Raw genomic sequence first — 20,591 nt, 5'->3', positions numbered from 1 at the left:
AAGGACTCATTTAGGAAGGAGATGAGGAATTTCAGGGTGGTGAATCCGTTGAATCCTTTGCCAAAGTCAGTGGATATTTTTAAGGCAGAGTTAGATAGATTTTTTGGTTACTATGGGTGTCAGAGGTTATGGAGAGAAGGCAGGCGAATGGGGTTAGGAGAGACAGATCAGCCATGATTGAATGGCGGAATAGACTTGATGGGCCGAACGGCCTAATTCTACTATAACTTCTGACCTTACGAATAGATCTCAGCCTGTTCGGTCCGTCAGAGTGCGGCTACCCCCTGGTTGTAGTTCTCCGGCTGCCCTGGGGTTGTCGCTGTTGCTCTGCCCGGTGGTGGCGGTGGCGGTGGCGGTTGATGGCGGGTGACGGGCCGGCCTGGCCGCGGATCCTTCTCTTCGGTGACTCCATCACTCAGGTAGGGCGGGCGGGGGCCGGGCTGAGGAAATGCCTCCCCCTCAGCCCGGGACCTGGAGGGGCGGCGGCGCCGTTACCGGTGAGCGGAGCCTGCGGGCCGGGAGGAGAACACGCTGGTCCCCGGCTCCAAGCAGCTGGCGACCCCGGTGTTTAAGGAGCAAACACGGGCCTTTGGAGCAGAGTCGAGTGGTTGAAATAATCGGGCAGTGGGGTTAAAGCGCAGCAGAAGAAGGGAAACAGAGGCAGACAACACGGATGCAACTCTTCTAATCCACCCAAGGTGTCTCTCTGAGATAATCCCATTTGGTACAATTGGTCCATAAATCCTTTCCAATACATGCACCTGTCCACATGTCCATCAAATGTTTCCAGCAACGGGAGAGTCTAGGGCCAGAGGGCACAGCTCCAGAATAAATGGGCGTATGTGTAAGAAGGAACTGCAGATGCTGCTTTACACCGAAGATAGACACAGAAAGCTGGAGTAGTTCAGCGGGACAGGCAGCATCTGTGGAGAGGAGGAATGGGTCGGGTCGAGACCCTTCTCCAGACTGGTTAGGGATAACGAGAGATATATCCAATGATGTGGAGAGATAAAGAACAATGAATGAAAGATGCCAAAGAGTAACGACGATAAAGGAAACAGGCCATTGTAAGCTGTTTGTTGGATGGAAATGAGAAGGTGGTGTGACTTGGGTGGGGGAGGGATAGGGAGAGAGGGAATGACGGGGCTACCTGAAGTGAGAGTAATCAATATTCATATCACTGGGCTGTAAAAGTTGCCCAAGCAAAATATGAGATGCTGTTCCTCCAATTTGCGTTTAGCCTCGCTCTGACAACGGAGGAGACCTAGGACAGAAAGGTCTGTGTAGGAATGGGAAGGAGAATTAAAGTGTTCAGCAACCGGGAGATCAGGTTGGTTCACCTGGGCTGAGCGAATGTGTTTCGCGAAACGATCGCCCAGTCTGCGTTAGGTCTGCCGGTGTATAAGAGTCCTCATCTTGAACAACGGATACAGTAGATGAGGTTGGAGGAGGTGCAAGTGAACTTCTGCCTAACCTGAAAGGACTGTTGAGGTCCCTGGACAGAGTCGAGGGAGGAGGTATAGGGACAGGTGTTGTATCTTCTGCGGTTGCAGGGGAAAGTACCTGGAGAGGGGGTGGTTTGGGTGGGAAGGGATAAGTTAACCAGGGAGTTGCAGAGGGAACCATCTCTGCAGAAGGCGGAAAGGGATAGAGATGGGAAAATGTGGCTAGTGGTGGGAGGTGGCGGAAATTTTGGTGGATTATGTGTTGTGTGCAACAGCTGAATGGACCTATCTTTAGAATGGAGATGAGGAGGCATTTCTTTAGCCAGAAGGTGGTGAATCTGTGGAATTCATTGCCATAGACGACTGGGGAGGCCAAGTAATTGAGTATTTTTAAAGTGGAGATTGATAGGTTCTTGATTAGTATGGGTTTCAAAGGTTAAAGGCGAAGGCAGGAGAATGGGATTAAGAGGGAAAAATGGATCAGCCATGATCGAATGGTAGAGCAGACCCGATGGGCTGAATTTCCTACTTTTCCTCCTATGTCCTATGAACTTATGAAATGTTGTTTTGTTTATTATTGTCAAGTGTACCAAGGTACAGTGAAAAGCTTTTTGTTGCATGCAATCGGGTCAGTGAAAAGACTACATGATTACATGTCTTGAGAGCAGTCAGTATTATGGTTGAAGTGGTGCTGAAGGTCCTGACGTGTATGAAGTTAAACAAATCTCCCGGACCAGATCAAATATATCCGAGGACACGGTTGGGAAACTAGAGAGGAAATGTTGGAAGCCCTGGCTGAAATTTACGAGTCGTAAATACAGGAGAGGTGCCAGAAGACAGTGGCAAATGTTGTGCCTCCTGAGAGGGTTGCTTCTTGAACTGGAGCTGAGGGAACAGTAGGCTGGTCTTATGGATATAAAGAAATCAAATAAGCATGAAAGTTAATAGAAAGTCTGGAGATGGATGAGAGTTAAGGGCCTGTCCCACTTGGGCGACCTAATCCGCGCGTTCTGGCGAGTTTGCCCTCGACTTGTACTCAGAGCATGGTCGACACGAGGTCGCAGGAGGTCTTCGTAACTCTCCTTCATGCTCGAGAGTGGCCTCCGCGTACTTGAGGCCTCAGCTAGGTCGCGGCATTTTTTTCAATATGTTAAAAAATGCCCGCGAGTAAAAAAAGGTGGCCATCGAAAAAATCGATACTTTTTTTACTCGTATGTTTAGTCGTAGTAGGTCGGCATATTAGTCGTAGGTAGTCGTAGATAGTCTTCATCATAGTCGAAGGGAGGTCGTCTTCACTCTCCACTATTGGGTGTCCAATTTTCCTGAAGCTAGTCGTAGCTAGTCGTAGCTGGTCTTCAACATAGTCGATGGAGGTCGAAGGAGGTCTTCTACATAGCCGAAGGAGGTCTTCTACATGTCATTTTTTTCAAACTCTTCTAAACTCGCCAATTAGGTCGCCCAAGTGGGACAGCCCCTTAAGTTAGACCAGGGAGAATATGTAGGAGAGGTTGGCCTGGTAGAGGCAAAGTAGGTGGAGAAAACAGGAACAGCTGATTGAATGTTCGCTGACAGACATATTAGGAGCTTGTATTTGGTGTTAGCAGTGAAGTAGTGACAAAGTTATAAAAACTTAAAAGAAAAGATTAACTTTTTAAAAATTATTGATGATGATGATCATCATCATTATCATCAACTTAAAAAGACTTGCATTTACATGGTACATTTGCAGGCCCAATTCCTACCATACAACTATCTGCATGACAAGCTCCCACAAAGAGTATGGCAATATATCCCTTGGAAATGTTGATAAATACACTTCTTCAACTAATACCATGGGAATGGTTATGTCTACCTTTATTTTTGTGTATTCTGCCTTGCTGCAAACCGTGGCGCAGCTGTAGAGTTGCTTCCTTACAGCGCTTGCAGCGCCAAAGACCCCGATTCGATCCCGACTATGGGTGCTGTCTGTATGGAATTTGTACGTTCTTCCCATGACTGCGTTGGTTTTCTCCGAGATCTTCAGTTTCCTCCCACACTCCAAAGACGCACAGGTATGTAGGTTAATTGGCTTGGTGTATGTGTAAATTGTCACTAGTGTGTGTAGGATGTGCGGGGATCGCTGGTCGGCGTGGACTCGGTTGCGCCGAAGGGTCTGTTTTCGCGCTGTATCTCTAAACTAAACTAATAGCAAAGGTGTCACCCATATGTGCTTGGAATATGTGTCCATGATAAGGGTTTTTTTGCATAACTGGAAAATGTAATTTTGTCCTGTGCATAGCAGCTGTCTGCAAGTGGCCCACTTCATGCCAGCTCACAACATCCCTATTCCCCTTTTCATTGTTAGCCCACTACCCTTTTGAAACAGTGTGGATTCTGCATTCTTCATTGCTTCATTGCTATCTATGTTTGAATAATTAATCCTCTGTAAAATAAACAATACCATACAATTTATTGTCATTTGAACCTCAATGAAGTTCAAACGAAATTTGGTTTCTGCAGCCATACAAGAAAAGAACCAAGACACACACCAACACAATTTACACAAACATCCATCACAGTAAATCTCCTCACTCTCCCCTGCTCTCCATTCTTCTCCCGATGTTAAAGCCCCCAGCGGGCGATGGCAAGTCCCGTGGCCATTAAGACCACGCCAGGCAATGTAAGGCCCTGCCCGAGTCTTGATGTTGGAGCCCCCGGCGGGTGCTGGTAAGTCCCGCGGCCGTTTAAGCTGCGCCGGGCAATGTAAGGCCCCGCTCTGGGTCGCCTTCAACCCCGCAATTCGGGCGGGAGAAGTTGCCGTTGCGGGGGCTCCGAAAAGCGGTCTCCTACCAGGGACCCACGAGCTCCCGATGTTACCGTCCACCGGGCCTGCGGCTGGAGCCTCCGAAGCTCTGGAGTCGAGTCGCAGCCGCGCGCCACCACAGCTCCCCACGCTCCAAAGCCGGTCAGCCCCATGATGGTAAGTCCGCACGCTCCGCGACTGGAGCCCCCAGGTCGTTCTGGCTGGAGGCCGCTCCACGGTGCTAGGCCCCAACGACAATGGAGACCTGACAGGGAAACGGTCAGGTCTCCCGTGCAGGGAAGAGATTTTTTTAAATTCCCCCCCCCCCCCCCCCCCCCCATACACAGTTAAAAACAATTAAAAAAACACTACAAACCATACACTAAACGGGACAAGACAAAAGTCTGACGGACTGCAAAGGCCGCTGCAACGTCGGTCGCGCCACCTGGAACAATACATTGTATATTAACCTGGAAATATATATCCCAGGCATTTAATATAATTAGCAACATCAAATCAAATAAAGTGATAAATGAGATGTGAAAGATTGATTTAAAGAAGTCCATTTTTGGATCTTAAAGGAAGAGATGGAGGTGTCAAGGGATTTGAAAATGGATAGGGTATTCTCAGTGTGGAGGGTTCCTGCGACCTTGTGCAACTGCTGGTTCTACAAATCAGGGCTGTTGATTCAGTCTGAAAGACACATGATGCATGATGTTGCTGAGAGTGCAATGGCCTACATACCAAACAACATGGTATTTGTCTTTTACAGAAATTGTGACATTTTATAAGGCCATCCATCCATATCTTGTTCACAGTAACCTGTTTATAAAGGAGAGGACGTACTGCATTGATGATTTTCAGGTTTCATTTACATTTCTTTAGCTGATGTGTGACATTTAGAACTCCTGGTGCCAGGATCCAAGAGGTCATGTAATAGGAGCAAAATTAGGCCATTCGGCCCATCAAGTCTACTCCACCCTTCAATCATGGCTGATCTGTCTCTCCTAACTAACCCCATTCTCCTGCCTTCAGCCCCATAACCCCTGACACCCATACTAATCAAGAATCTATCTCTGTCTTAAAAATATCCATTGACAAGGCCTCAAAGCGTCTACAGGACATTATCATGTGGGAGGGTGAGCAGCCAGAAGTAGTGCACGTTGGCACAAATGACATTAGTAGGAAAAGGGATTAAGTTCTGCAGAGTGAATATAGGAAGTTAAGCAAAAGATTAAAAAGCAGGACCTCGAGGAAAGTACTTCTGGTGTTGGTGGGGATAGGAATAGGAGGACAGGGTGGCTTAATGCATGGCTGAGGAGTTGGTGCATTTCTTCTAGGGCAGAGGGATTTATATAAGAGGGACAGGTTGCACCTGAATGGAAGAAGACCAATATCCTTGCACAGAAGTTCCCTCGTGCTATATGGGAGGGTTTAAACCAGAGTGGCATGAGGATGGGAACTAGAGTAGAAGGTCAGCAAATGTAAGAACTGATGGGATGTTAGAGATTAAAACCAGTAAATCTCAAAGCAAGGACAGGCAGGGAGAGGTAAAGGAATATGGTCAAACTGATGGGCTGAAGTGTGTTAATTTTAACGGATGATTATCGTGGGTAAAGCAGACAAACTTAGAGCCTGTATCCATGCTTAGAAATATGATGTTGTGGCCATTGCAGAGAGTTGGTTGGGAGAGAGGCACGACGGGCAGCCCAACGTTGCAGGGTTTCAATGTTTGAAACATAATAGAGAGTGAGGTAAAAGGCATAGAGTTGCTTTACTAAATCAGGGAGACAACCACCGCAGCACTCAGAGAGGACATACTGGGTAGAGCTCATAAATAAGAAAGGTGCAATCACTATAAGGGGAGTGTGTTATAGGCCCTTCCAATAGCCAGTGGGAGATTGAGGGAGGTACACAAAATTGCTGGAGGAACTCAGCGGGTGCAGCAGCATCTATGGAGCGAAGGAAATAGGCGACGTTTCGGGCCGAAACCCTTCTTCAGACTCAAGATTGAGGGAGATATGTAGACAGATTAAGGAAAGAAAAAAAACACAACAGGGTTGTCACTTTAACTTCCCCAATATTGACTGGTATTTAGTGAAAAGGGAGCTGGGTAGAATGTGTTAGGTATCTCCAAAAGAGTTTCCTGAAACAGTTTGTGGATAATCCAACCCGAAGAGGGACCATATTGAACCGAGCCTGGCCAGGTGACCAGTGTTTCAGTGGAAGAGTATTTTGGGAACATTGATCACAACTGCAGAGGTTTCAAGATAGTTATGAATAAGGATAAATATGGATTTGGGGAAAAGGAAGGCACTAAATTAGGATGAAGCAGATTTGGGTAAAGCAGATTAGTAGGCAAGAGCTAATCTACTTTAGGCAGGAGGGTAAATTGGAAAAATTGTTATTGGGTAATTCCATATCTGACATGTGGGAGAAGGAACCACAGATGCTGGTTTACACTGATGATAGACGCAAAATGCTGGAGTAACTCAGCGGGTCAGGCAGCATCTCTGGAGAGAAGGAATAGGTGATGTTTCAGGTCGAGTCCCTTTATCAGTCTGACAAAGGGTTTCCAGCACTCTTCCGTTACTCCAGCATTTTGTGTTTATCCTCTGACATGTGGGAGATGTTTAAAGGCCTGCTGGTCAGAGTTCAGGACTGACATCAACTAGTAAACAGGAAGGATAAGGATGGCAAAGTAAAGGAACCATGGATAACCAAAGCGGTTGTAAATCTGGTCAAAAAGAAATAGGAAGCGTATGTAAGGTTCAGAAAGATGAAATCAGACAAGGCTTTTGAGGAATTTAAAGCAAGCAGAAAATAATTAGAATTAGGCAATTAAAAAGACCAAAAGGAGCCATGGAATGTCATTGGCAAGTCAGATTAAAGAAAATCTCGCGGCTTTTTATACACAAAGGAGAAGGGTGATTGCTCAAGGATAAAGGAGGGAATTTAAATCAGGTGAAGTAGGCGAGGTACTAAATGAGTACTTTGGAATCTGTTTTTACCAGGGAAAATAGCATGAAGGGAAATGCGATCTGTGTATAGAATGTGAATATGCAAGGGCTACTTGAGATCAAGAAGGAGGAGGTCTTGGGGCTCTTGGACATTAAGGTGGATAAATCTCCAGGGCTGATTCAGGCTGATCTAGAAGATTAACATTCATGGGATCCACAATTACTTTGTTGTTTGGATTTAGAACTGACTTGCGCATAGAAGACAGAAATTTGTGATGGGTGTTATTCTGGCTTGAACTGTGATGTTCTGTAAGGATCTGTGCTGGGACCTCTGTTGTTTGTGACCGATGTATGTATATGTTTGTATATTTGTGTGTGTCTGTTTATATTTATATATATAGATTTATAAAAATGACGGATGTAAATGTAGATGAGATGGATAGACCACACCAAAACTAACTGCCAGTGGTGTTTGTGGAGGCGTACGATAGTGGTATTTCAAATGCTTTGGATAGGCACATGGATATGCAGGAAATTGGGGAATATGGATCACATTCAGACACAGATTAGTTTAACTTGACACCATGCTCGGTGGAGGTATTGTGGGCCGAAGGACCTTATACCGTGCTGCACTGTTCCATGTTCTTAAATATTCTACATATCATTCCTGGACATGTTCCTATCCCACATGTGAGTCTCTTTTTAAAATATCAAGGTTGACTAAGCGTTCCTGGTGCTTCGTCGCTCTTACTCTGGTGATGGTGTTAAACTGAGTTCTTTTGTCAATCTAAATTCAAGAAAACTTGACTCAAACACTTGTTGCTGCCGAAATCAATTCTTTATTGCAGCGCTGCGATAATTCTCTGAACCTTCCAACACAGAGCTAACAGCTCTGGGGCAGGCTCAGAGAACTAGTAGCTCTGATACAAACTCAAGGCATTATATAGGTATTAGACATTTGTGATACAGAGGGTATGGCAAACTAGTAACCAATCATCTGAGTCCTTCCGGTGATTTACAACAGTAGTCACATGACCCCCCCTTCTCTGGCCTCATTTTACAACCCTCGTTAGCCTTGTGGTTTTTAACTTTGTTCAGAATCATTTTATTTCAACAAAATGAAACTACAGTAGACTCAATTATGAGAGACCACTCCTCAACATATAAGATACACATATACTACAATGATCACACAAGTCATACAAACAAAACACATTTTCCATACCAAGATAGATATTTCTACAGATCTAAACAAGGTCTAATGTTTACAATCCTATTTAGACACAATACATTTCGCAAATAGTTTCACTACAATTTACATAGTTTAAAATACTATTACCTATGCATTACAAACATTAAGTATATAAGTTCACCTTATTACACAGATTTGTAAGTTTAATTCCAAACACACACCTCCCAACTTCCAAGTATACATGGGTCGTATAACTGTCAACTTAATTGATAAGTGTTTCGTACCAACATACAACTTCATTCTAACTTAGTCTCCCCTTCTCCTGCTATCTCTGGGAGATGGAATTCCAATCTCATCTGCAGGGCCTCTTTACGAACATTACAGAACAAAGGGAAAATCACAGCTTCAGACCACTAACTCAAAGCACAGTCGCCTCTTCGACTTTCTATAAACATAAGTCAAACTTATACGAAGGTCACATAACCATCAATCTGATTCTTTCCCCTTCAAGCGACCGTACTCCCTTGCACACACATCCGATCCCTTATCTCAACATAATTATATTCAACAGCCAAAGCTGAATTACAGAATCTATTCTATTCCAGCCTTGGGTCTCGGACTTAGTATAAACAGCCATAAACCCTTATATGTCACACCCGGAGCTCAGGAATGTGCCATAAAGGAAGAGCAAATGGACTATGACCTAAGAAGGTGCCCTATTAACAAACTACTCTCTGAACACAAGATTATACCAAATACAACTTCTTACAGCGTTATAATTGCCTCAAAGAAATAAACAAAGCTATGCATGTTCAGATTAGCGTTTCCATGTTTTAATAAACCACTTGTTCCCTGTGTGTGTTTCTTTGTACTTTATTTCTTGCAGGGACATGTGTTTCTGAAAGCCTTAAGCTTTTCTCTTGCAACATGTCATAGCTTATATGAAAGTTATTATCCGAGCAGTTCTATTATATATTTCCTCATTGGGATCCAGTGACTCTCCTCAAGTTGACAGATATGTTTTTCTCTCTATCATTTTTAAATCATAGACGAGATTTGCATTACCATAATCCAAAAGCACGATCGTTTAATCTTGAAATACATGGTTATAGAAAATCCAAAAACTGCAATTATTCAAATTGTTTTAAATAGGGTGGCACAGCGGTAGAGTTGCTGCCTTACAGCCCCAGAGACCCGGGTTCAATCCTGACTATGGGTGCTGTCTATACGGTGTGTGTACATTCTCCCTATGACCACGTGGGTTTTCTCCGAGATCTTCGTTTTCCTTCCACACTCCAAAGATGTACAGGTTTGTAGGTTAATTGGCTACTTGTGTGTGAATGTGTGTGAGTGATTGGTAGTGGTCGGAGGGGCCGTAGGCGCAGATTGGCAGCCACGCTTCCGTCAGTCTGCCCCAGGGCAGCTGTGGCTACAGAAGTAGCTTACCACCACCGAGTGTGACTGAGGAGTGAATGAATAATGCGATGTAAAGCGCCTTGAGTATTAGAAAGGCGCTATATAAATCCCATCCATTATTATTATCATTACTTGGTATAAGTGAAAATTGTCCCTGGTGTGGGTAGTGTTAATGTGCGGGAATTGCTGGTCGGTGCGGACTCGGTGGGCCGAATGGCCTGTTTCCATGCTGTATCTCTAAACTAAACTAAAAAGCACAAGGTTGGAACCTAGTATAATTAATAAAAATGTGTTTATCTTCTTCCAATATTTTTATGTTCACTGAAGGAAGAAGATAAAGAAAATAGAGAGGTTTGATTTCTAGATAAATCTTCCAAGTACTTCCTTTGACTTTTTTTAAAAAACATTTCCTTCTGTGACAGTGTAGATTTTCTCAACTGTGAGAAAAGATCACCAAGTCACTGTGTTGGCCAGAAGCTATCGTATTGGCTCATTGTTCGTTATAGTCTAGCATGAGGCCAGTATAATGAAGGGAGAAGGAACCCATGTGGAATGTAAGCTGCAACAGTGGCTCTGTCACATGAACCAGAGCAGCACCAACTGCTTGTTACAATGCAGTATGCTCGTAATAGAATCAAAGTTGCTCAGATTGAAGCTACACTGGGCTGTTGTGTGTAGAGTTTATGCAAGCTCCCTCAGTACAAGGCATCAGTGATTCCGGGACAGCCAGCTGAATAGTGCAGACATGCAAATAGATTAAAAGTACAATTTAAAAGTAGTTGAGAGATGAAAACCAAAATAGTTTCAACTGGCAAAGGACATACCTCCGATTGTTTAAAAGTTGATTTTATCCATCTTGGAGGAAGACTGAATGGATATGGCGATGATGCATGTAAAGATTAGATGGGGTTAACACTTTTAATCTTTCTAGTGAGTGGCAGAATTTAGTGGAGCATTGGATAAGTCGGTGCCCGAACCAGGGATCCCAGCAAAATATGTTTGAAGCCTCTCTGTACATTATTGACAAACTTTAAAGTGCACTTTGATGTCGTGCAGGAATGGCACATACGCAAGATTTCAAGAGTTTTGTTCGGCGTGGATATTGATGTGTTATTACAAGTAGTCATTTTAAGAAGGATAGTGTTTAAGAAGGAACTGCAGATGCTGCTCTACATCGGTGAGACCAAGTGTAGGCTTGGCGATCGTTTCGCCGAACACCTCTGCTCAGTTCGCAATAACCAACCTGATCTCCCGGTGGCTCAGCACTTCAACTCCCCCTCCCATTCCGAATTCGACCTTTCTGTCCTCTGCCTCCTCCATGGCCAGAGTGAGGACCACCGTAAATTGGAGGAGCAGCACCTCATATTTCGCTTGGGCAGTTTGCACCCCAACGGTATGAACATTGACTTCTCTAATTTCAGGCAGTCCTTACTTTCTCCTCCCCTTCTCAGCTCTCCCTCAGCCCACTGGCTCCTCCTCTTCCTTTCTTCCTTCTGCCCCTCCACCCTCACATCAGTCTGAAGAAGCGTTTTGGCACAAAACGTTGCCTATTTCCTTTGCTCCATAGATGCTGCCTCACCCGTTGAGTTTCTCCAGCATTTTTGTCTACCTTAAGAAGGATAGTGTTTGCTTGATTCACTCATTTTATGTTGATGTTGTTAACCCAGTTGTGACAATATTTTGCAGAAATTTTAATCACATCACAGCACCTTCAAACAAGTAAGTTGGTTAGAGGTTTGATCTTATGCTAACAAATGCATTGATTGAACAAAATCCAAATCACTGATTTGATGAGCCACAGAATCCACAAGGTTCCTTGTATTGAAGCTGGTCTAGGGAAATGGTCTGAAGAAGCATCTCAAACCGAAACATCACCTATTCCTTTTCTCCTGAGATGCTGTCAGACCCGCTGAGTTACTCCTGCTTTTTGTGTCTATTAATGGTTCTCAGGCTGTTGATCACTTTTATTTGAAAGCCATTGGTCAGAACGGGTTCAATGGTATTTTATTGTCACCTGTCGCAGTACAGTGAAATTCATTTTTTGTATACAGTTCTTAGATACTTAAGGACTTAGATACATCTTAAATAAACGTCCCAGATACAGTACAAGTGTATAGCAGTAGGATCGCCAGATTTGGCACAATTTTCAAGTCCCAGCTGTTGTTAGGTGTTCCACACAGCTGCAGGTCGCATCCAGTCCATGCGCTCGATGCCCGATCCAGCCGAGCCTCCACCGTCGAGGTGCAGGCCTGTTTACAGGTCCTCTCTTCCGATTCCCTCCTCTCTGGTCCACGGAGTGAGCAGGGGCCGGGCACGGCAGCAAGCCAGGCCTGTTTTGTCGGATATGGCCGTGGCACCTCAGGGTCTTAATTTCAAGAAGGTTTGGGTGCAGCATCAGGAAAGTCTTGCTGTAGTCATGCAGGGCCTTGGTGAGACCGTAAATTCAGCATTATGTGCAACTTTGCCTCCTTATCTGAGGAAGGACATTTGTGCTTTGGACTGGCAAAGAAGAATGTTCCTAATAGTGGGGTAGTCAAGAACCAGAAATCACAGCCTAAGATTATTGAGTATGCAATTTAGAACTGGGATAAGAAGAAATGACACCATCCACAGAAAGCAGTTGAAGCCAAATCATTTATGGGGCGTTTCAGCAAAGATACAAATCTGAATGATATGTGGTTTCAAATTTTACAAGGTGGCTGAAGGAAGAGGGAAACATTTGTTATGCAAATTTACTGAGATGATGGCACTGATATGATGCAGGAAATTGGGGACAACAGCTGTACTTTTTTACCATCTAATTATGTGACTAATGTTTTTACTCTCAGGGTTCCTTTGAGAATGGAGGATGGGGTGCTGCAATTGCAAACAGACTTGTTAGGTAAGTTTAAAATGTCTACACATTACAATATTGGCAGTGGAATTGCTATTATAAAATTGCAGTCTACCAGAGTACAATTTTTTTTAAACAAATGAAGTGGCAGCAGTCACCCGTTCATCAAAGTAATTTTGCAGGATCTTAATTTATTTCTTAACTAACGGACAGCAGCGCTGATAGTGAAATATTCTTTGATCCAGTCTTCAGTTTCGAGTTTTCCACTCCCTATAAATAGGACTGGAAATATTTTTTCAACTCGGGAGAGAATTTTAGCAGCTGAAGGATGGTTGTTGTGCAGGATGTTCCAAATCCTGGTGCCGAGGAAAAATTATTGGAAAGGAATTAACAGCTGGAACAAAAAGATGCAACGGGAGAAATTTATTTTGTACGTTTTTGAAAACGAAGTGGAAGTCAGAAGGTTGGTGAAGAGAGAGGCATCAAAGAGAATTGGGGAATGCAGTGGCACAGCAGACAGTGCCCCGGGTTCAATCTTGACTTCAGGTGCGGAGTTTGCACGTTCTCCCTGTGACCGCGTGGATTTCTCTCGGGTGCTCAGGTTTCCTCACACATCCCAAAGACGTGCAGCATGGTAGGTTAATTGGCTACTGTAAATTATCCCTAAGGTGTAATTTAGGGACGACAGATGGCACAATGGGCTAAGTGTTCGGCTGGCGACCGGAAGGTAGCCGTTTCGAATCCCGCTTGGAGTGCATACTGTCGTTATGTCCTTGGGCAAGACACTTCACCCACCTTCGCCTGTGTGTGAATGATTGGTGGTGGTCGGAGGGGCCGTAGGCGCAGAATGGCAGCCACGCTTCCGTCAGTCTGCCCCAGGGCAGCTGTGGCTACAGAAGTAGCTTACCACCACCGAGTGTGACTGAGGAGTGAATGAATAATGCGATGTAAAGCGCCTTGAGTATTAGAAAGGCGCTATATAAATCCCATCCATTATTATTATTATTATTAATCTGGCAGGGGAGTTGCTGAGAATATGAGAATAGAAAGTGATCAGTGTAAATGGGTGGTTGATGGTTGGCAATAGAGTGGACCGAAGAACCTATTTCTGTGCTGGAACTCTATAAGTAGGATCAAAAGAGTGTAGATTGGAACTGGCTTGAGGATGTTAAGGAAGAATGATGTTCTGTCATGGATAAAAGTAATGGAAGGGAGTCAGGATAAGGGCAGGAGGATTCCAAAGCAAGTTAGTTTCTGTAGAGTGGAAATGGGGCGATCAAATAGGAAAGTATTACAGCACTGAACCTGCCAGCAAATTATGTACTTTAAGGATGAGTAGACAGGAAGTTCACATTCTGAATGAAAATGCATCATTTACATACCAACTATTTTTCTTGTTCTTATTCACAAAGTTATAATCGCATTTGTTGTAGGAAGTGTGACGTGCTGAATCGTGGTTTGTCAGGATACAATACAAAATGGGCCCTAACTGTTCTGCCAAAGATTATTACTCGGCCTACTGACCAAGGGATTATTGCCGCTGTTGTTGTCTTTTTTGGAGCAAACGACTCTGCTTTGAAAGGTAAGCACTGCATACATTACCTCTGCCCTCAAGCTTTAAAAGTCTACCTCTTTAGAAAACAATTCACGTATAAATCTGGAGTAAGGGTCTGAGCACATTTCACAGGCTGTGCTGTCAACTGCTGTCAGGTGGGGGGTGGGTACAAGAAGGCTCGCTGTTCATTAACCATCATGAAGGAGAAAATTATCAACGGTATTAGTCCAGAAGGCAGTGCAGTGACACCTACAGCAAAATGTGTCAACATCTGTATGGGAAGAAAGATCTGAGATGGACTTCCCTTAGGAATTCTTGCTTGGTAATATTTAAACATAAATTTAGACATGGGGAGAGAGAGAAAAAAATCAGCCAATGACACTGAAATGCAAACATAAAAGCTCAAGGCCAGGGAACAAACTTTTCCACCACAGAGCAGGAATAGATTTGGGATTCTTCCTAAATAAGCTAGTCATTGGAATCATCCATAACAGATGGAGAATGTTGGTCTTAAGTGTGTGTCCCTATTATAAAACCTCATCCTATCTCCTTAAACTGATTAACGAAGCCTTACACAATTAAAGGGTGTTCACTGCACTTGAACGTATTAAGATGAGGAGCTTGTCAATGATCACCTATTAAGAAATAATTGTTGGCCCAAGAATTTGACTGTTTTTTTTTTTACTGCCTCTTACAAAAATCATTTCATTAAACAGGATATGGATTGTCATTGGTGATAGAAAGGAAGGAGAAAAAAGTGATAAATTGTTAGAACAAATGTAATATTCTAAACACGAATGTAAAGGTAGTGAAAAAAATGATATCTATCTTGAGAAAACAGATTCGAAGATCAATTCTCAAAAGTCTGAATTTGGCCAAATACAAATGTTTAAAATGACAGAAAATGAATTGAATGGAATGTGGAAAGTCTTCACTTGTGGAGAATTGTAACTTGGAATCATCACTGTCAGATGATCAACGAGCAATTCAATAGAATAGCTTTCTTTACCTCTCAAGAATGTGCAAGTTGCTAGTACAGAGAGTGGTTGAAGTATGGCTGCCTGTCCTGCAGCTGTCCGTCTTTTCACTTCTTTGTGTTTTATTTTTAGTACGTTAAAAGTGTGTTGTGGGGGGTCTAGTCTTTTTATGTGGGGGGGGGAGGGGGGAAACTGCTTTTCTCAGTCCCTACCTGGCTGAGAGGCGGCTTTCCTCCGAACCGCATCTTTGGCCCGTCCTCACGGCCTACCATCAGGACTGGAGCAGCATTTCCTGATGGGACCGGCCATAGCCATGGCTTCGGCGGCGGCACAGCGCTGGAACACCTTCGCGGAGCGGGCGATGCCTTGCCAGGGTCGCCGTGCTGGAGCTTCGGGGTGCTGGGTCCGCTGATTGGAACATCGCGGATCTGTGGAGCAGCCAGCCGCTGACTTTAACATCGGGAGCCTGGGATCTCTCACTGAGATCGCCAGTGTTGGGTTTGGGAGCCGCGGTCTCCAGTAAGGAAGCGGCCGTTCCAGGTATCACAAACCGCTGAGAGGGTTCTCCCGACGCCGGAGCACCATCGTCTGGCGAGATGGGCCTGAAACATCAGGCCGCCGTGGCGGCAGAGGCCTCAATAGAGTGGACAAGTGGAAGAGGACTTGACTTTGTACCTTCCCCCATTGTGGGGGGATGTTTTTATGTTTCATGTTAAATTTCTTCTTCAATGTCATGTTGTATTTTTATTAGTGTGCTGCAAGGACATCTGAATTTCCTGGAGGGGATGAATAAAGTATCTATTTAATTAGTAAAGATGCTATTAAGTGCAGTGGACTCAGATTTGATGAGGAAAGGTGGGAGTGGGTTTGAGATTAGCATAAATGTGGGAATTTGCTTACTATGAATGAATGGCCAATGGTGGACTGTAATGGGTTTGGAAGCAGTCATTGGAGAGTGTCATTATATAACGTGCATCCTATACAATAATCACTACTGCACCACCTTGTGTAACTTGTCCTTTTTGGTTTGTGACCAGATGTCAACCCAGCCCAGCACATTCCTCTGCCTGAATATGCTGAAAATCTGAAACATATAATCCAGTACCTGAAATCTATCGGCATTTGCGAAGAAAAGGTGATCATGATAACACCGCCTCCGCTGGATGTATCGGCCTGGGAAATGACATGCATTGCCAAGGGTAACAGCGAACACGTTCATACACGCAATCTAAATAAATCAAATCAATGAAACATTGAAAGTTAGTTGAAGCCCAGTGATTAAATTAATTAAATCTATTTTTCAGTCTGTTCAGTAAGTAAGAGAGTCCAATCTCCTGCAACAGACTCCCACTATGCAAATATTATTTTGATTTCTATCTATTTTTGTTTCACTTAGTATGTGGCATGGGGTATAACAGCATTGTGGTTGTTACTGGATGGGCATCCAGAGTTGTGTACAATTGGTGCACAGATATGAGTGAGACTCACCATGGCAGCTGGGAAATTAAGTCGACGTGGAATGTAATATAAATCATAACCATGAAATTACCAAAATGTTGTAAACAAAACTATGATTCCTTAACATCTTTCAGCGAAGGTAATCTGTCATTTTTTCCCCTTCTGTACTTTGTGTGAAACAGAAATGCAAAGCCCCGTATTCTGTTACATTTCATGAACAAATGTGAAAAAATAAGTGGTTAAAGCTTCACCATTACATTATTCTGTCACGCAATTATATCACCTGAATATTCGAAATGTACTTTTCTGCATCTATCCTTCTCTCCCACTCTGAATCTAGGCAACCATCCAACATCAATTTCTGCTAATGGTCTACATTAATGTCACTTCTGAAATAACATGCATGGTAGCTCCTCCCCTTATTATTCCATTCTATATTTCTCTAACATTGAGCCCTACACGGGCAAAAACCATTACACAGTTAGAGCAGATCAGGAGTGTGCCAGCAGACACCTTGTTATCTGCTTCTCTCGCAATATCTGTGGAACTGAAGCACTACCATAGCTATCTCCGAAACCTACTGCACCTTTGCTCTTAGTTTACAAGGCAGTGACTTCATCAATAGCAAACTTGTAGTATAAATTGTCTGTGAGACGAATTTATTCATTGAAAGTTAACAGTCAAATTAGTTTGCAAATCTCATTGACGGAACCTTGATAGCAACATACAGATTTAAATTATATTCTAATATACCATGATAACGTCTATTTTTGTTTACTGTCATTACCAGGTAATAAATTGGACAGATGTAATTCCGTAACCAAGGAGTACACCCAGGTCTGTGTCAGGGTAGCAACAGAATGTGGAACTGATGTGCTTGATCTCTGGACTTTGATGCAAAGTGAGAATCAGGTAAGAAAATACTTAATTAATGCTTTATACTTTGAACTTGGATTTCCGGATCAAGGAGCAGTGAATGTAACACTAAAGGGCCTGTCCCACGAGCATGCGGCAAGCGTGACCAAACCGAAAGTGGGGGCCGCGCGGAGGTCGAGTGATCCCCGTACACGGCCGGTCCCACCAGCATGCGGCGAGCGCGACCAAACCGGAAGCGGGGGCCGCGCGAAGGTTGAGTGATCCCGTACGAGTTGAAATGAAGTTCGAGCGAAGGCGTACGGCGTCGAGATGCTGCGCACGCCCGTCGAGGCGCTGCGTACGGCCTCAATGCGGCTGCGGGCCGACAGGCCTTTGCCGCGCGGAATTTTTGGACAGTGTCAGTTTTTCAGAGCCAATGTCGGGACCAGCCCCGCACAACTCCATACGGCTCCCGCGATCGAAGGGGGACCGGCCCCAGCGACCATGTTAGGTCGCGCTTGCCGCATGCAGTCGCATGCTCGTGGGACAGGCCCTTTAGTGATAGTATGAACATTGACTTCTCTAATTTCAGGTAGTCCCAGCGGTATGAACATTGACTTCTCTAATTTCAGATAGTCCTTACTTTCTCCTCCCCTTCTCAGCTCTCCCTCAGCCCACTGGCTTCTCCTCTTCCTTTCTTCTTCCCACCCCCCACCCTCACATCAGTCTGAAGAAGGGTTTCGGCCCGAAACGTTGCCTATTTCCTTCGCTCCATAGATGCTGCCTCACCCGCTGAGTTTCTCCAGCATTTTTGTCCACCTAAGTAATAGTTGTAATTTCTGAACTTCAAGTATCTCTAAGTTGTAGTTCAAGAAATTCAACTATGTCTTTCACACTTAACCTTGGCTCTGGTCACTTCAATTTGTAAAACAGAAATAGTTAATGTATATAAAGCATATAGCATATGCAACCTCTTGGAAGCAGACTCCAAATAGATGAACAATATCAGTTCTTGGTGATGATTTTCCATTAATCATTTAGTGGGAAAACACGCAACAAATGCTTTTCACTATACATCAGTACACGTGACGATAAACTAAACATAATAAGCACCATTTTCCATTTCTCAAGTTATTATAAATAACAAAAGATCAAGATCGTCATAAAGAGGCAGAGGAGATTTGTGATACTTGTTGGGTTCATTAATTTTGGCCAGCAGAGAGATTTAATTCCTTAAACATGGTTTTTGGGAGGTGAGATTGGGTAATGAGAGGAAGCAAGGAACGACTTTCCAGGAACAAACTTCCTTTCTAAAGGAAAAACCTGCTTATGGTGACACCATCATAGCTAGAGATAGTGGAAATTGTTAAATAATACCTGGTCAATCAAGCTAGTTGACTACACTGCTGTAAGTGGTTGAGGTTGGTTTTATGCAAGCAATGTTATGACCTATACTGATTAAAATGATCAATGGAACCGTAACTGATTTTACTGCAGGAAGTTGCTGTACAATAAACTATCAGCTGACAGTTATAAACGCTTTGGAGAAAGTTTAAATTTCCGACAAAATTGCTGATGATGTCACTTTCTCACGAGTGTGTATACAAACAATGTCACCAGAACAGTACGAACAAGCCTGATATAATTATCCTCGTGACTGACATGATCTTGAATTAGTAATCATGGAACACTGCCATTTCAGGCAGTCCAAAAAAAACTTTTAAAATCAAAATATCAATCCCAGGAAAGAACAGCAACTGTATGAAGAAAAAGATACAGTAAAATATGATAAAGCATGCTTGTCGATCTCAGCTTGTGCAGTTTACCGACACAATACAGCCAATGTTATGTGACCTACAATTTACTTGCATGGTCAACAGATGTAATGACTGTTGCGACTATGAATAAATCTTACATATTCACCACCCATGTAAATTGTTTTGCATAACTTAAGGTTCTTTTCATTACATTTACAGAATTTTTCCTCCTACCTTTTGGATGGGCTACATTTATCAGAGAAAGGGAGTTCGTTTCTGGAAACACATTTGTGGCCTCTGCTTGAAAAGAGAACAGGAAATCTGCCAATGATTTTCCCACACTGGAGCGATATAGATCACCGAAACAGCCAAGCCAGTCTATTGCTGTAAATTCAACCATGTTAGGATTTGCTATATTCTTTTACATTAATCCGATTTTTAAACAAAACATGTTTAGGGGCTAGTCAATATGATAGAGACCAATTATTTTTTTTACATATAGCCTTAGCCATTAGTGCAAGGCTACACAACGTCATACTAAGGAATCAATGTTACGATGAATTTGAAGGACAGAATATAACATACAATGAGGAATAAGAGTGAAAGATAGTGATCCTAGCCAAAACCATATTCTGTGGAAAGGTAAAGTAATTCCTATAACTGGAATGGGTGTCTGCAGAGGTATAAAAAAAGGTTCCAATGACCATACTGATGAAAACCCAAAACAGCAAGAAATAACATTAAGAAAATATTTATTTATTTTCTGCTAGAAATATGTAAGCACCAGCTTCCTTTACTCCGGGCATCATGTTTCCCAATGATTCTACTCATAGTACCCAGTATAGAAAGTATGTCAGGTGTTCCCGTTGTAAAGTGGTCACTAGTGACTTGGTTCATTTGTCCTTTAAAAACTTTCATTCTTTATCTTAAAATATTCATAATGTTGAGATTTGCAAAATCTTCAAAATAAACTGATGCTAATTTAATAAGATCAGAAAAGACTTTTGTATTCTTGTGATCTACATGCACTGTTTTAAACGTTGTCAAAGAAAATACTGCTGCAAGTCTTCAGTATTGTGGTTCATATTACAATTCAAATAAACTTTTACATTTTTGATATCAAACCATCATTCAATTATGTCATTTCAACACATTATGATATTGCTGAAAACCAACTAAAAGAATAAAAGCAGATGAAAATCAATCTGCCGGGAGTGTTATCCACTTAAAAAGTTTAAAAAAAAGAAAATCCATCAAATATCCATTTGGGCCCATGATACACCGTTAATGCAACCTACCCAACATTTATGACCAGAGAGTTTATCAACCCCAGCTCCTGATCACTATCAAAAACATGGGAT

The 20,591-nt window shown here is 43.2% G+C and overlaps 1 protein-coding gene across 1 annotated transcript; it reads left to right on the top strand.

Moving 5' to 3' along the window:
* The first annotated feature begins 323 nt into the window (after window positions 1–323).
* iah1 (isoamyl acetate hydrolyzing esterase 1 (putative)) lies at window positions 324–20,354 on the top strand. Its single transcript, XM_033021617.1, has 6 exons — window positions 324–419; window positions 12,624–12,676; window positions 14,062–14,210; window positions 16,198–16,359; window positions 17,409–17,530; window positions 19,450–20,354. Exons 1-6 carry the CDS (start codon window positions 360–362, stop codon window positions 19,618–19,620), a joined length of 717 nt encoding a protein of 238 aa, XP_032877508.1. The 5' UTR covers window positions 324–359; the 3' UTR covers window positions 19,621–20,354.
* The last annotated feature ends 237 nt before the right edge of the window (window positions 20,355–20,591 follow it).

This window comes from Amblyraja radiata, chromosome 5, assembly GCF_010909765.2.
Source record: "Amblyraja radiata isolate CabotCenter1 chromosome 5, sAmbRad1.1.pri, whole genome shotgun sequence".
In the NCBI taxonomy this organism is placed as follows: Eukaryota; Metazoa; Chordata; class Chondrichthyes; order Rajiformes; family Rajidae; genus Amblyraja; species Amblyraja radiata.
This window is presented reverse-complemented; position numbering and strand designations above follow the sequence as displayed.